Source organism: Monodelphis domestica, chromosome 2 (assembly GCF_027887165.1).
Source record: "Monodelphis domestica isolate mMonDom1 chromosome 2, mMonDom1.pri, whole genome shotgun sequence".
Lineage (NCBI taxonomy): Eukaryota > Metazoa > Chordata > Mammalia > Didelphimorphia > Didelphidae > Monodelphis > Monodelphis domestica.
The window spans coordinates 332,400,045-332,417,434 of NC_077228.1; the positions used below are offsets into that span (position 1 = coordinate 332,400,045).

Sequence of the window (17,390 nt, forward strand, 5' to 3'; positions counted from 1 at the left end):
TACAGATTTAAATCTAAACAGAACTATAGATCATCCCAACTCTTACTTTATTGATTAGGAGGATCAGAGAAGTTAAATAACTTGCCTAATGTAACATGGTTATTAAGTAAAAGAGCCACATTGAAAAATTAGTAACAAATTACATATTAGGTATTGCAAAATGTTCAGTTTTTTCAGTCTAGAAATAAGTTGTATACAAAAACTACTTATATCCACCCAAACACCAAAATATATCTACTAAACAGCTAAAAAAAAAGAGATTAAATTTGAACTTACTACATCACAATTATTCTACTCATAAAATAAACTGACCTTATATAACAGGTTTCTAACAGGTATTATTATTTTTATTCAGAAATGAATGCCAGAAACAATTTATATATAAGCAAAAGAACAGAAAAGGAGGCTATATAAAAACAAATCTCTATTAAATACAAATTATTTTTAAAATATAAAATAATTTCAAAATATTATTTTCAAAACTCTTTGACCATGTTTCCTTCTCAACATCTATTAGTTTGCTTCTGTGCATTTTAAAAAATACTTCAAATGACACCCTTTTTCCCTTTCCTTTTCTTATTGGCAACTTATTTATTGCTTTCCCCTCCTCATTAATTCCTCTTCCTAAACATAAGAATACAATCTTTTTTAACAAACTAAGCATAATTGACTTATTGCTGTTCCAAATTAATTAGATGATATTTTGATTGGTAACATTAATTTACTTAAAATATTACTAAATTCAAACTAGTCACATGCCATTATGCAGTTTTTTTCAGGCAACAAATAACCATAATACAATCACTAAAGGTATCCGGTAAGTCTATGAAATAAGTCTAAAGATATATAGAAACCACTAGTGAATTCTAGTAGTTACATTTTCCAACTCAATTTATTATAAATAATAGAATCATATCCTTTTGCACTATATATTTTGTAAAAATAACAAAATTCTTATCTGTCTTTGTTGAAATCATAAAAAATAATAATAAATCTTAATCACATTACTTAGTTCAAATGTATTTTGAAATCTACTTAAGTATTTTTTGAAAATATGTAAAATGAGAAATATGCTCTTGACAGATAGTTAGATCATCAAATTTGATCATTTCAAGATGCTTCTATACAATCCCATATTATTTATTCTATACCCTATGCCACATAGCTTTATTCACAGGACAATTTGAAAATATCACTGAAGAAAAAAATTTCTTAAAAATTTTCTTAATTCTGAACACTGAATGTAATAGGTCTATATCTATAAGTCAAAAATAAAATGTCCAAAGCAAACCACAATATTATTATTTTACTGTGAATCAAGATGACACCTTTTCAAGGCATCAAGTATAACATATGCTCTACAAAAAGGTTAAAAACAAATATTCAAGAAAAATTTAAACAAGTTAATGTTATCATTTTATTTCCTTTATATTTACTAATTTTCTTGCTATATGTAACCTAAAACATTTAAATAATTGAATCAGAAATCACTAAAAATTCATCCATAAATGTTACCTTGCTCATAGTAAAAATTAACCTATTTTGTTGCCCCTGGGAATACACTAAATGTCATGTCATACATTATAATTCAAATTCTCATAATGTAAAATCCAAAAAGACAACTTTCTCAACTTTGTTTTGATTGAAAGATGGTACAAATGAAATATAAAGTCATTTATGAGATGCTTACGTTGTATCAAGCACCATAGTAAGAGGTTTGGGAATCATGTATCATATACCTATCTGTTTATTCAATTTAGGCATAAATGCTTTAACTATTCCACATAAATTAAAAAATGAATTAAAATTTTTTTCAAGGATTCATATGTGTCTTCCCCATTTAGCTGTGCTTCCTTCAACTATTTAGTTGGCTTCCTTCAACTCACTGTACTATTTCTTTTAAGCCTTACATTCCATCTTAGAATCAATACTATATATTAGTTCTAAGGCAGAATAACAGTAAGTAATGGCTAGGCAATGAGAGTGAAGTGATTTCCAATGGGTCACACAGCTGGAAAATAACTGAGGCCTGATTTGAACCGAAGACCTGTCGTCTCTAGGCCTGGCTTTCTATATCTACTAAGCTACCTAAGTGCTTCCAACACTGTATTATTGAACTACTTTCTAAACCATTTCAGTTAGTTTGGTGCCTATAGCTTTGAACTTCAAACTGTGAGGTGGGAAGTGTTCAACAGTAAATGGAAGTAGTGAGAATAAGGCAATGAGTATTTTTTAAAATATCAACTGCTTAACTAATTATCTATTTCACTATTTCCATTAGTTGGTATGGATGACAGCTGAGCTAATAATTTTTCAGAAAGATAAAACATTACTATTATCTTGATTTCTACCATAAGCCCAAAACAAAGAAATGTTCACTTTTTAGATGAACCACTTATCTGGAAAATATCTAAAAATTGCAATTGTTTAAAAAAATAAATAAAGGTAAAAACAGCTATCATAAATCCCATGTACTCACTTCATAGGAGAAAAAAATGATATTCTTAGGTCAGTCTATTAACTTGTTATTATGCAGAAATTTAAATAGCAAGTCTGATTAGCTGGTTTCATGAAGCAACTTTCTATTTTTTCATAAGTTACATACTGCAAGTACATTGTTGGTAAAAAATAACAGCAGATAAAAGAGGAATAAGATAAGCTGAAAAATTATAGCAATCTAAAGTCATACAGTATAGGGACAAACATACTTAAAACACCTCAATTGTTTAATTTAATTAAACACCTGAGAACACTATAATATGCCATTAATAATGAGGGCATTGATAGAAAAAGTGAAAAGATATTCAATATCATCATGTTTCCTTTTTTAAAAAAAGCCAGGAAATATATAATTTTGAGGGGAAACATTTTTAAATGGCTCAGATTCTTTAAAAATGCTTCAGTGGAAAACTTGGAAAATTTTCTTATGTTGGTCACCCTCATTCCCCAATGATATCAGATAAGAGCTCATTACTGGGCCTAAGTTACAGAGTCTCAATGTAGTTAAAGAAACAAATATTAGGAAAAGATAAAGTTATTTAGAAAAATAATTGTGATAAGGGAAATAAAAAAGCAGAAGAACGAATATTCAAAATTTTTTAAACAAACATACCTTCTTTCTATTGACTTTTGGACACCAGCCAATATTCTTGCATTCACTCATTAGTCTCATTTTCTATTTCAACTTTTAATGGAAAATCCTTATAAACATAAAGACTTCATAAAGTCTTCATAAAAAGGCATTCATATAAAGAATGCAACAAACTCTGAAGAAATAATGTGTCTTATTTACTTCTGCATCACTCCTGACACCTAGCACAATGAATCATATACAGCAGGCACAATGTAAATTGTTTAAATTATACATTTTTTAATACAAATATCATTAAAATTTAACTGTTTATTTTCTCCCAATAAAATTATTGAGATTCATTCCTAATTTATCATGGCTTTCAATATAATGCATTACTCAAGCTGATATGCTCAATTAAGTAGTTTATTATGGTATTCTAAAGATTCTATCAGCAATCTGTTGGGAATAATATGGAAGTTGTTATGTTGGAAGTCAGCTTTTATACTCTAATTTCATAAATTTCATTAAAGCTACTTACTGATGGTTGTGGCAGGGCTCACAGATGCTTCACTCTGCACTACTTTTATATAGTCACAAACTGTTTTATGACATTTACTCATCTTGGAATTTTATATGTAGTTTGTTTGTTTGGGGAACAAGGTAGTGCTAGAAATATTTATTTAGGTAGTACAGTCATCCAATCCAGCACTGAATTTATCACACAATCCTATTCTGATCAAATGGAAAGCTTCAATAAAGAGGTACTCTATTTACAATAGGAACAAGAGGGAAAGGAAAATATTATTTTCATCCTTGGATGAAATGAAACTAGTCATTTTAGGAAATATTGTCCTAATACTTTTGCTAAATCAGGTTTCTCAGACTGTATTTAACAAGAGAATAAACAAGACTGCTACACTTCCTAAAATACAGGTTTGAGAATTATTATATACTGAAAAGAGTTCTAAAAAGGAGAAGATAATATGAAATAGAAAAGACTACACAGAACTAGAAAAAGAATAAAAGCATGAAATAGTATAAAAATGATGAAAATCTGCTTCTGAATCATAAGATGAAAACTAAGTTATATGGGGGGGGAAGGGAATCCATATTATTAGTTGAGCAAAAATTTAATGAATTTTACTCAATTACCAGTTTTTGGCAGAGGAAAGAATAAGAATAAATTTCTATAATTTATTTTTAAATACTTAAAAAATGCAATCATTAAACAAAAAGTCATTTCTATTGTACATTTTTAAAAACTGACTTTATTTTAAGGGTTCCAGCATCCCATAGCCAAAAACATATTGTGCCATCTGCCCCTGTAGAAGAGAGATATCTCTTTGAGCCACTGCATAGTGGAGAAAACTGAAAAACAAGAACAGAAAGAAAAAAAATCTTTACATGACCATAACATTTTTTTTCAAATAATAAAATTTACAATGGCTCTAATTGTTCACTACCTTAAAAATAGTAATAAAATAAGTTACATAGTACCAAAAATGAATTTTAAAACACTATTAAAATCTGTTAAATAACACAGAATAATTCATATATATAAAGCTAGAAGGAGCCTCAAAGATTTTCCAAATGAAGAAGGTAAAGCAATACATCAATCATTTATTAAGCATCTATTATGTACAGGCATGGTGCTAAATGCCAGGGATACAAAGAAAAGCAAACATGTTGTCCTTGTCCTCAAGGAATTCACATTCTAATAAGTTAACATACAAATAATTACATGTATGCTACAGATGTACAGAGCAGAGATGGAAGTTTAGAGTAAAGACACTTCAAGTGGCCAAGACTATGAAAGGCTTCCTAGAAAAGGCAGAATTGGAGCTGTCTTAAAAGAAGTCAGTGAGGACAGAGGTAGATAGAGGTGAAAAGGGAGAGCATGCAATGTATGGGAGGACAGCCAATAAAAAGGCAGAGAATTAGGAGATGGAGTGTCATATATGCAAGGAAAATCAAGAAGGCAGGTGTTGTCCAAGTTTTATAGTACATGAAAGAAAGAAATGTGCAAGAGAACAGGAAAGTTAGGAAAGGTCAAGGTTGTGAAGATCTTTAAATGCTGAACATAACATTATAATATTTGATCCTGGAAGTAACAGAACTATTAAAATTTATAGAATCAAGAAAGATGGACGGATTAGGAATCAATATGGTTAGATGTTTGTTTTAGGAAAATTGCTTTACCAACTGAATGGAGGATGACTAGCAGGAAGATATTTCAGAAACAGAGAGAAATTAGAAAGCTATTTCAATAAAAAGTACAGATGTAAGACCTTGTACCAGGGTTATGGCTATGAGTGTAGAGAAAAGGATGAATCTGAGATATTTTAAAGGTAGAAATTAGAAATGAAAAGAGACTTGATAAAAGTCTAGAAATTTGGTGTGAGAGAGAAGCTGTGAGGCTACAAATCTGTGCGACTGTGGAGGGTGGTACCATCAACAATAGAGAAATTGAGGAGGGCAAAGTTAGGGAGAAAAGATGAGTTGTGTTTTAAACTTATGTTAAGACATTCTGTTCCTGATTTGCAAAAAGCAACATGTGATCCCATATTCAAAGAAAGGAAAGAGGGCAAAAAATATGTAAATCTGAGAAATCAAAAAGATGATTAAATCATCTTTAACAAAGCAGAGAAATAATCACAATATTTTTTAAAAGTAGACTTAAAAGAGAGAAAAAGCACCTCCATTTCACAGTTTTTAAGGCTTTCTTATAAGAAAAATTAGAAAAACGTAAATCTGGTTACTCTATGGGATATTAAACTTCTAAAACAGTGATCACCTTTGAGGACCTTTGTATTGATCAAATAAATTAATAATTACCTGTAGTGATGTTATGGAGGCACTGTGACCCTGAAGAACCGCCAAAGGAGCACATGTTCGTAGACACCACACTCGAATCATTTTATCACAACTTCCAGCAGCTATCATTGTATTTTCATAGTTCACAGCCATATCTGAAATTTCAGCTGCATGGCCTCTTAAAGTAGCCAGCAATCTTCCATCATCTGTTGCCCATATTTTTACTAGACAATCATCAGAACCCTTAAAAAAAATATTATCAATTTGAATTTCTTCCACTTTATTGTAAAACAATCTTTACAATGATTTACTTCTCAACAAATACACTTAAAATTTTTAAAAACATTATATCATCTAAATGTTTGAGATAACAAAATTCTAAAAATGTAATGATGAAATAAATTAGAAAGATGTCCTAAAAACTTATAGGTTTTCTATTTCTCCAAGAAGCCAGAAACCAAGGAGTTTTATTTCATAATTTTCCATTAACATCTATTTATATATTTCTTTTGTTGGTGGGACTCTGCTTAAGTCCTAGCCAAGAGTAACAAAATAAGTTGCACAAGCAAATAATGTTCAATAATTAGGCTGAGAAAAGGCTTTTAAAACACTAACTCAACATACACACACTAACAAAAGCATTTGAGATGGTTTCATTGTAATGTTACAAGTTAAGAATTCTTGCCAAAAGTGTTTTAGGAATTTTTATTAACAAAGGCATTCATGGATAAATTCGGATTGGGGAGAATAAAGAATACTATGAAATATTATTAAAATTTAAAATAATAAAATGGAAAATAATACATTGGCACCATGTATGTTTTAACCTATGTGCCAAATCTTGCCCTTCTGCTGCAAAAGTGGTCTTTTGTTGGACCAAGACAAGAAGACAGAACAAAAAAGTAGATTTATAACAAGTTCCACTTCTAAATCACATGTTAATCTCAGTAACAGTAATAAACAAATGTCACAGATCTCAATATCCATAGATCTTATGCTGTAAAATGATAATCTCTATTTTCCATCAATAGTCCATAGAGTATCTCAAATCTGGAAGCTTATTGGAGGAAACTACTCTCCCACGTTCTATTCATTTCTTATACTCCCATTCTTGATACATAAACACATCTCATTTTCCATTCATATAAATCCTGAACAATGTATTTTATACTTCTCTCATAAGCAAATGGTCTTTGATAACATACTGTGGGGCAGTTTATGCCCAACATGCATCAGCAACCTTTGAGTTTCATTTTTATTGCTCTGAAAGAATGGTATTCAATAATCAGCAGGAATACAATAGTATCATTGATAGATAACCGATGTTAAACAGACATGTTTTTACAACACAGATATATAATTGAAAATCTGTAACCCTAAAAAAGAACTACATTTCCTAGGAGTCCACTAACTTCGTGTAGACAGTGGATATTAAGCAAGGATGTGATGGGTTCTGACCTCTTTGGCTTGCAGCAAGCATGGTGACATTGGTGAGTGGAGATTTTGAAATGGCTAAATAGCCATGGGCATGTGGTCTTTTTACTTTGTATCCCTTTTATTGCTTTATTTCTAATGATCATTAATAAATCTCCTAAAATGTAATATTTTTATTATTGAGATTTAATTTTAATTTTTACATTTGATGGCAACCATTAATCAGAGAAGAAATTCTCAATTTTCTAAGATAGCCTAGATAAAAAAATTTTTAAGCCACGTTTTTCCTGCCACAGCTTTTAGGCCTCCTGCCCCCTACTTACCTCCCCTTAGAAACTCTGAGAGAACTCTGAACTCTCTTCAGAGCTGCTGCCTTATTCTTTCAGTCCCTTCTTTTTTCCTGGTCGCCTTCCATATTAGCCTGGTTGTTTTGGTTTGAGACTCTTGGCTGAGAACAGATAAGCTGATTCTCTTGCTCATCTGCTTGAGCCCATGTTCCTCAGTTCCTCACTGCTGCCTCTGGCATTGTTGCTGCTGATACTGCCTGCTCCTACTCCTGAATCTTCCTCCTGCTCTGGCCTAACCCCAGCCCTGACTGCTGGTAGCTGCCGCTGTATCTTCACAACTCACAAACTTGGAGCCACTCTCTTGGGAGCTGGTTTAAACCGGCATGCATTTTCCTTAGGCAATAATTAGCCTTCATGTGGCAGGGGACCTCAGGGGGGAAGGGGAAGAAAGTTACTCTTCCAAGCAGGAAGTAAAAATTACAAGCATGGGGCACTCTTTGAAAGAGAAGTGCATTACGTATTTCAAACTTCATGAGTGCACTGATCCTTTCATTTATCTTGCCTGAGATTCAGGGGAGAAATTAATCTCACTACAACCCTTTGCCATTTTGGCCTGCCCAGTCTCTAAGATTTATCCAGTTTGGGATTCCTCAAAACCCTGTTTTCCCTCACTATGGGAGATCCCAGAAATGTGACAAAAAGAATCTGAACGGATAGAGAAAGGAACTTTAAAGGGTCTGGAGGTAAAAATTTTAAGCCTTTTCAGACTCCATTGTATTATGAAAGTCTCTATATTTTATTGTATTTTGCTGATTATTTTGCTTTAAATTTAATTTGGTTGGTTTTAAGTTTATACATTAATCTGATCAATACTATTCTGTTACACTGTTGAATCTACTGTGCTTTAACTATTAGATATATTCTGTTTCCCCCAATAACTATACTCAACAAAATACCGTAAAACACAGTTTTTTCTTCCGTTTTGCATTTAACTCAACCTGGCTAACAAGCTTTGAAACATTTAATGAGCTAAATATCTCAAACTGATTTGAAGGCATCTTTTATACATGCTTTTTAGATTTTTTTCCAACAACTCTGACTGATCAGTTTGCCTGCCTCTTAGTTATTTGTAATGAAAGGTAAAGGGTCCATTTTAGTAGCTGAAGTGAAGCACTATTATAATCCCTACCTCCGCATCTGTAAACATGTGAATGGATGGGACATAACAGTCTCATACCAAAGAAGCTGGAAAGTTGATCCCAGGGCATGATACCCCTGGATGGCTTCCAAGAGGTAGCATCTCTCAGCTTACTCTACCCTTCCACAAGAATGATCTAGACTTTTGGTGACATTTTTTTAGACCCAACATCAACAGTACAGAGGATTTGTTTTTTCTAGACTCCTCTGCCACACTTTTGTAATGATGGCAGTAATGAATTTTTAAAAAATATCTCAGGCAAGGTTGAAACATTGCTAAACCTGAAAAACTTGTGTCAAGTATCCATTAGTTTTAAAAGTCAAACAGCAGACTCCTATGAATCCTAATGATAGTGGGTTTGTTTGCTATTGTCATTAATTGGGCTATTATAACTGGGGATTCTGATACCTCTTGAATGTGCATTACCTGTTGTAGTACTATTCTTTATAAAAACTGTTACTTTGTAAACAGTGGATCATGGCTTTAAAAGGAAATGGATTTCATTTTGGGGTGAGAAACCTTTGTATTCTACCTTTTCTTAGCCGACAGTGTCAATGATTATAAGCTATATATTTTTTATTTTTAAAACTCTTTTATTATTTTTTTGTTTGCATGTGCAATATACTATTTCAGTTTTATTTTTTCTCTCCTTTTTGTATTTGAAACACACAGCCAGTGTTGAGATTTTCTTTAACTTTATTGATTTTGCAGTAATACAAGTTAAAATATATATTTACTATAATATTAATACATATCCAAGTTTTAGACTATGAAAACCTGTCATTTATTGATAAATGTTATGGGACTGTGATTAATGATTGTGCCTGATTCCAGTAAGGGAACAAAAGAGCCATTATACAGTACCAAGAAGCACAAGGTCAAGGAGACCAACCAATCCAGGTAGGATTGATGAACTTCTAAGCCAATACCTAGTGTGAGATTCGAGGTTGTGGTGCTTGACATGTTAAGATGCAGGACACCATGTATCCACACTCTTTGTGAAATACTCACAGACAAGTACCAAAGTCTGGCTATCATCCTGGCTCCCCCTATCCCTGAGAGTTGTAAAAATGGAGATTTGAACCCCGTACTTCAATTCCCAGAAGTCCTTGTTAGCTCCCAGAGTTCCACATAATCCCAGGTGAAGTCCTCACCTGGGCCGAGAACAGAAATTGTATTTAAGCTGATTCTCCGCCTACTTCGGGTCTCTTTCTCTCGGCTTCTGCTTCTAGGGACACACATCTCCCAAGATGTAGTAGGTGAAATTGAATGGGACTTTCGGCCCTCCTAGGCACATGCTTTCTTATGTTGTATTTTCTTTATTTCTTAATCTTTAATAAACCTCATAAAAATATAATACTTTTAGCAGAGAAACTAATTTTTAATCTTAACAGTTTGGCAAACCATGTGGGTTGTGACGAAATACCCTCAATCTTTTTAACTTTCCTAAATCTTTACTAAGTTCAGCCTTTAATAGCTAGTGCCTAGTTTTGTTTTGTTTTTTAAGCCAAGTTCCTCCAAGAATTTTCAGAAAAGCCTCTTTATCACCTGTTTGATTCAAATCACTCCTGCTCTGGCTGCCACTCCTGGTCTCTCTCTTGCTCACCTGGTGCCCGCCCTTCCAGCCCCTGCCCCGCCCAGCTCTGCTCCTGTTGCCTCCTCTCCAGCAATTCATACCTGTGCAATGTGTCAATGATTATAAGCTATGTTTTTATTTTTAAAACTCTTTTATTATTATATTTTTCTTGCATGTGCAATATACTACTTCAGTCTTTTATTTTTTTCTCTCCTTTTTATATTTGAAGCACATGTCAACAGTATTTAAGATTTTCCTTAACTTTTTGATTTTGCAGTAATATAAGTTTAAATTTAAAATACATTTGCTATTAATGTCAATGCATGCCCCATAAGCTTGAGACTACAAAAATGATGCCACTAATTGTTTAAAAAAAATTATGGGACTTTGCTTAACGATTCTGCCTGATTCCAGGACAAGATATACAAAAGATATATGTTGCATAGGCCAAAGATAAACCAATCCAGGATAGATTGATGCACTTCTATACCAATACACAGGACTTGAACCTAGTGTGAGGTCCCAAGGTTGCGACGCTTAACATACATTAAGACTTAGATCTTCCTTGTATCCACACTCACTCTGAAAATACTTACAGAAGAGTATCCCAACCTTGGCTCGCTCCTTCTTGGCTTCTATAATCTAGTCCCTTTTCTGTCTTTTCTAGTGTGGTAACTTTCTGCAGTCCTGGCTACTGACTGGGTAAATGCTTACTTACTTAGATCATTTTAATTGGGCCCTGATTCAAGGACCTGTTATAGATTTACTTTTCTTTTACTTGGAATTTTTACACATAAGACTTTGATAGTCTATATTTTCATCCAGAAATTATCTTTTTTTCTTTGTATTTTTCTGATTTCTTTTTAATATCTCTTGCCAATTGATTCATATACCTCATAACTCGGGCATGCATCCCCCTAAGTGATTTTTCAATCACCCTCTTCACAGGGAAATGCAAAAATATTATTATTTTAAATTGCAAAGTTTAAATTCCTTTTGAGAAGTATTTTAGGTTAAGAAAGATGCTACCTCTCCAAATCCAGAAACTGAACTGTGTGGAGAAGACACCATGAAGATGCCTCCAGACCACAAGCTGCACGAGAAGATCAAGAATGAACTTTGGGTGTGGTTGATTGAACATTTATTTGTATCTATACTTTCATGCCAAAGGGGACTGACCCCTAACTGGTTTTTTGTCAATGCGTCTAGCAATTATTGGTTTTGTTCTTTTTTCCTCTTATCCTCAAATTATTGTAATCTTTAAGTTGATTGTTTTCATGATCCTTTTGGGGAAAATTTTTCCCAATAGGATCAAAAAGTGAAATGTAAAAATGGAGATTTGAACCCCGGACTTCAATTCCCAGAAGTCCTTGGTAGCTCCCAGAGTTCCCCATAATTCCAGGTGACGTACTCACCTGGGCCAAGAACAGAAATTGTATTTAACTTGACTCTCTGCCTATTTCAGGTCTCTCTCTCTCTCTCAACTATCGCTTCTAGGACACGCATCTCCCAAGATGTAGTAAGTGAAATTGAATGGGCCTTTCGGCCCTCCTAGGTACATGCTTTCTTATTTTGTATTTTCTTTATTTCTTAATCTTTAATAAACTTCATAAAAATATTCTTTTAGCAGGGAAATTAATCTTTAACCTTAACAAAGTGAAGGTAAAATCAGATGAAGGAATGACATTACCCTATCACACAAAAATCTAGTCCTTTTTTTCTCTCTTATAGTATGGCAACTTCCTATAATCTTGGCTGCAAATGGGTAAAAGCGAAATATTACTGCATTTCTCCTACAGACTTGTGGGATAGAAATTACTTTAATTGGGTCCTGATTCAAGGAACTGTTATAGGTTTATTTCCCTTTACTTAGAATTTTTTACACAGAAGACTTTGATAGTCTATATTTCATCCAGAAGTTACCTTTTCTCTTTTATTTGGATTCTTTTTTATTTCTCTTGCTAATTGATTCATATACCTCATAACTTAGCCATGCATGCATCCTTAAGTGATCCCTGTGTTCTTTAATTTCATCTTCAGGGGGGGAAATATATAATTATTCTAAAATGAAAAGTTAAAATTCATTTTGAGAATAATTTTAGATTAAGAAATATGCTACCTCTCCGAATCCAGAAAGTGAATTGTTTGGAGAAGGCATCATGAAGAGGCCTCCACAGACCATACACTGTACCAGAAGATCCACAGTAAACTTTGGGATGTAGTGATCTGAATTGTGTGGGGTTGAATGCAGTGTTTTGTATGTATACTCTTATGCTGAAGGGAACTGCCCCCTAACTGGCTTTTTGACAATGTACTTAGCAATCATTGGTTTTGTTCTTTTCCCCTTTTATCCCCAAATTACTTTAATTCCAAAGTTGATTATATTTACAAGATCTACTAGGACTAGTCTTCCACAGATCTCACAGGGGATTGTATAATTGAAAATCTGTTACCTTAAAAAAGAACTACAAGGGGCAGCTGGGTAGCTCAGTGGATTGAGAGCCAGGTCTAGAGATGGGAGGTCCTAGGTTCAAATATGGCCTCAGACACTTCCCAGCTGTGTGACCCTGGGCAAGTCACTTGACCCCCATTGCCTAGCCCTTACCACTCTTCTGCCTTGGAGCCAATACAGTATTGACTCCAAGACAGAAGGTAAGGGTTTTTATTAAAAAATTAAAAAAAAAAAGAACTACATTTCCCGGGACCACACTGACTTCCTATCGTTACGTACTTCCTATAGACAGGATATTAGGCGGGGACATGGAAGGTCCTGCCCTCTCTTTGGCTTGAAGCGAGCATGGTGGTGGTGGAAAGCTAAGCCCAGGGATTTTAAATGGGCTAATCAGTCATGGGCATGTGGTCTTCATTTTGTATCCTCTTTATTCCTTGATTTCTACTGATTATTAATAAATCTCATAAAATATAACATTTTATTATTGAGATCTAATTTTCATTTTTACACTGAGCAATCTGGCCAGGTTATGACATGCATATAAACATTCAATTCATTAAATTAGTACATCATTATGCATTCCTTGAACAAGAGCTAAAGCGGACAAGCTGGGGCCAAAATTGAATAGGAAGAGATCTGACTACACTGCTTTTTGTCAACTATATGGTCCTTTCAAAGACCTCAATAACAAAGTTCAAATTTTGAATTCTTTATTTATTTATTCTTTAATAATTCTACAATGTTCCAAAAGACTCAACCCCAAATTTTTCATCTACCAGATAGGACTAATGCTCATAGCTGCCTACCACAGGGTTGTTAAAATATTAAAATGAGAAAAAGTAATCATTGTGAAAGAGATCAGTATATTTGTTAGGAAGCTAATGAATATCAAGGCAGATAGGGTATAAAGGCAATGAGAAAAAAAAGGGAGATTAAAGATATAAGAGGCATTAGAGAAGCAAATCAGTAGAACCTGTTGACAGTGAAAATGAGTAAGGGAGATATATACTGAAGGAAGGAAAATATGAGAGGGGATGAGAAAGTAAAGGAACTACTGTAGAGATAAAACTAGGCAAGTTGTCAAGCAAGAGAGTGAAAATTCGTGTGGGCAGCTGTGTGGTTCAGTGGATTGAGAACCAGGCCTAGAGATGGGAGGTCCTGGGTTCAAATTTGAACATATACTTCCTAACTGTGTGATCCTGGGTAAGTCACTTGATCCCCATTGCCTAGCCCTTACCACTCATCTGCCTTCTAAGATGGAAGGTAAGGGTTTTAAAAATAACAAACCTGTGAAAAATCTTAAGAAATCAGCTTTTTTCATGACTTTCTTCAGCTACCATTACCAGAATAACTGGATATTAATAGCAACCAGGAGTAATGTAGGTCAGAAAGTCAAAATAGTCAGAAGCAAGAGATTCTAAGGTAGCAGCAAATGACACATTAAAGTATCAAATGGTAAGCAAGTGAACCTAGAGTTGGGGAAATAAACTAAGACAACAGGAACATATGAAAGGACCATTTGCCACAGTAACAGCAAAAGGCAGATTTAATCTGGGAAAAGAAATTAGGAATGGTAGTAGTTTAGCAAAGTTAATAGATTAGGAATGTAGGATAGCTGATTCTATTATAAGTGCGATAGAACTCAATGACATGTTTAATAAACCAGGAGCAAATTATTTTAAAAAGAATTCCATAAAAATATTTCTGGGAAAAAATGGGAAAGCACTCTGGCAGAAATTAGGCTAAAAACAATACTTTATATCATACCTCGCAATAAATTCAAAATCGATGTGACTTGAATATCATGCCATTAAAAAAAACCAAAACTGGAGAGTACCATATCATACCTGTCATAGTTATGGGCAGGAAAAGACATCCCTAACTAAATAAAAGATAAAAGGAATTCCAAAAGATAGAATCTTAATTATCCAAAATTGAAAAATTGTACTAAACTAATCTAAGTAGGTAGTATAAGAACTGAATAATATTTCTACCCAGATATATATTTTAAAAAGTTTATTAAGAGGGTAGACAATCATTCCTAAGTAACCCGACCACATGGCCCCTAGCCTGCATGTCTCTTCTCTCCTTACCCCCTCACCTGCCTGCTCTGTTCTCTTCTGTTTCTCCCCCGATTTTCTCCAAACCTTCATCTTTACTGACGCATCATACATTGACCGACCCAAAACCTGGCACAACTATGCTATCTCAGGAATGTTTGATGGACAGGCTACTCAGGAGGGGGAAGGGATAAAATGTCCTTGAAACAGTAGGCCAATAAGGAAAGCTAATTAAGCCAAAATTGTATCATTTCTCAAAAGAGAATTTGATATATAAGCTACATATACAAATGACAAACAAAATTCATTCTCTCATAAGTGGCTACAAGATACAAATCAAAAGTTCTCCAAAAAAAGAATTGCCCTTTATTAGTAACCACAAAGAAGAATGCTCCAAATTATAATATGAGAAATGCATATCAAAACAACCCTAAGGTTATCTCCTTACACAACCAGCAAATTAGAAAAGATGACAGAAGAGAAGTCAATGCTGGAAGAGGTATAGGAAGATGGACAACACATATAATTTAGTGATGGAGCTATAAATCAGCATAATAATAATCTGCAATGTTAATAATGTAAATGGAAAGAACCTAAAACAATAAAAAATAAATGTAAAATAACAAATAAGATACTCTGAAAGCCAAATCCTTTGCAGAGGTGGGAGGTCCACATAAGATATTTCATGTATTTTCTGATTATTTTCCAAAGTACTGGTTAGTTTTACTGTATGTTTTCTTAAAATTTTTTTTGTTGAATTAATAGATGAAGAATAACTTATGAGCTTCTAATGAAGGAACCGAAAAATATTAAAACAAAAGACATTATCTATATATACACATCTTTTTGTCAGGTGATACTTTCTGTGGTGTGGGGAGAGGAAGGGGCTGAAATATCTGGGAATAAATTCTCTTAAGTAATTTTTAGGGGAAAAAAATTTTTATATGAGTGAAGAGATATTGGAAGAAAAGAATTTTCTGATCTCCTTCTGAAAGAATCCTAAACAAAAAAGGATTAGCAATGTCATAGTCAATACCCAAAGGTCTGGAATCAAAGAAAAAATAATGTATCAAGTGTCCAGAGAGAATTAGTTCAAGTGCCAAGGAACAGTACTGAATATCTCAAAAGGTCTGGTACATTCTACTATAAATGAATGATCTTAGAATAAAATGTTCTAAATACAAAAATCAAGAGAAATCTAGAAAGGTAAAATTATTAGAGCTTGCAGGGAGCTATATATGAGGATGCACTAAGAACATTCTAATAGAGTGAAGAAGAAAAAAGCATTCCTTTGGAAACCTTAAGTCTTCAAGGGATATAGAGTTCAGAAAAAAAATACAGAAAAAGTAAGGATGGAATGGTTCTATTCTGAGAGAAAAGAAAAGTGAAGCTAAAAGAATTATTACACTCCATCTTTAGAGAAAGAATTAGTGGATTTGAATGCAGATAAAAGCATACAATTTTTTACTTTGTGCTTTTATTTTTTTGATTTTGGTTTTATATGAGTATTCTCTCAAAATATGACCGATATTGAAGTATGTGTTGCAAGAATATATATAACCCAGATCAAACTGCTTACCATCTTAAGGAGTAGGGAAGGAAGAGAGGGGAAGGATTGTTATAACATGTAATTGAGAAAAAATACTAAATAAGAAGGGTTGAAAATATATACACAGTGTATGTCAAATTCAACAAGACCAAGTCTCACAATTTCCCACAAACAACACTGCTTCTGGACTTCTTTGAGGGCCATTTCTCATCATACTCCAACACTACATACCTAACATTAATCCTCTACACCATCTCCTTTCACCTTCCTTTTATGTATCACCTTCTCCCATTAGATTATAAGCTCCTTGAAAGCATGGACTTTTTTAAATTTGTATTTTCATCCACAGCATTTTGCATAGTGACAGGAATACAGTAAATGTCTATTATATGATTAAAAGAGCAACAAAAAGAGAAAGATATAGAGTATAAGTGATAATACAAGGGAGGGAACAGTTACAAACAAAACAAACTTCCTGAATTGGAAAAGCATATTAAAAGAGAAAGTTAAAATTTTGCATCAAAATACCTTTAGCCACTTCTGAGCCCAGTGAACCATCAGAGAATTGATGAACTACTAGTAAGAATAAACTGTATTTGTGAAATTGACAAGACAATTTCAGAGAATTCCGAGTAGTGTAAAATGATGCACTGGGAAGTAATCAGAACAAAGAAAACAATCAACAGAATATATCACTGGAATTTAGGATTATGACTTTAAGAAAGGCTTTGCAGTCAGTGCATCACCATGCCTGAAGACTAAATTATCAGTCTTTGGAAATCAGACATGCAGTATTCATAGGACCACCTTAACTGGTCAGGAATTTTGTAGACCCAATAGTGTTTTAAGCTTATTCACCCAGAGACGAAGGAGGCTTGGGGATAGTACAGTTCCTGAGATGGTCAGGGTAAAAATGCTTGTATACTTGTTCTTGTTGCATTTTTAAG

The 17,390-nt window shown here is 33.4% G+C and overlaps 1 protein-coding gene and 1 long non-coding RNA gene across 5 annotated transcripts in view; one reads left to right on the forward strand and one right to left on the reverse strand.

Annotated features, from left to right (window-relative positions):
• The window catches only part of PHIP (pleckstrin homology domain interacting protein), a 187,256-nt gene that overhangs the window by 111,677 nt on the left and 58,189 nt on the right, over positions 1–17,390 (reverse strand). For all 4 annotated transcript variants that reach the window (XM_001365983.4, XM_007484241.3, XM_056818518.1 and 1 more), the window contains 2 exons: positions 5,909–6,130; positions 4,341–4,441 (listed from right to left, as the gene is read on the reverse strand). In XM_001365983.4, coding sequence (XP_001366020.2) covers positions 4,341–4,441; positions 5,909–6,130 — 323 coding nt within the window. The remainder of the gene's footprint in view (positions 1–4,340; positions 4,442–5,908; positions 6,131–17,390) is intronic.
• Positions 1–17,390, forward strand: part of LOC103094849 (uncharacterized) — an 85,877-nt gene that overhangs the window by 36,252 nt on the left and 32,235 nt on the right. The window lies entirely within an intron of this gene.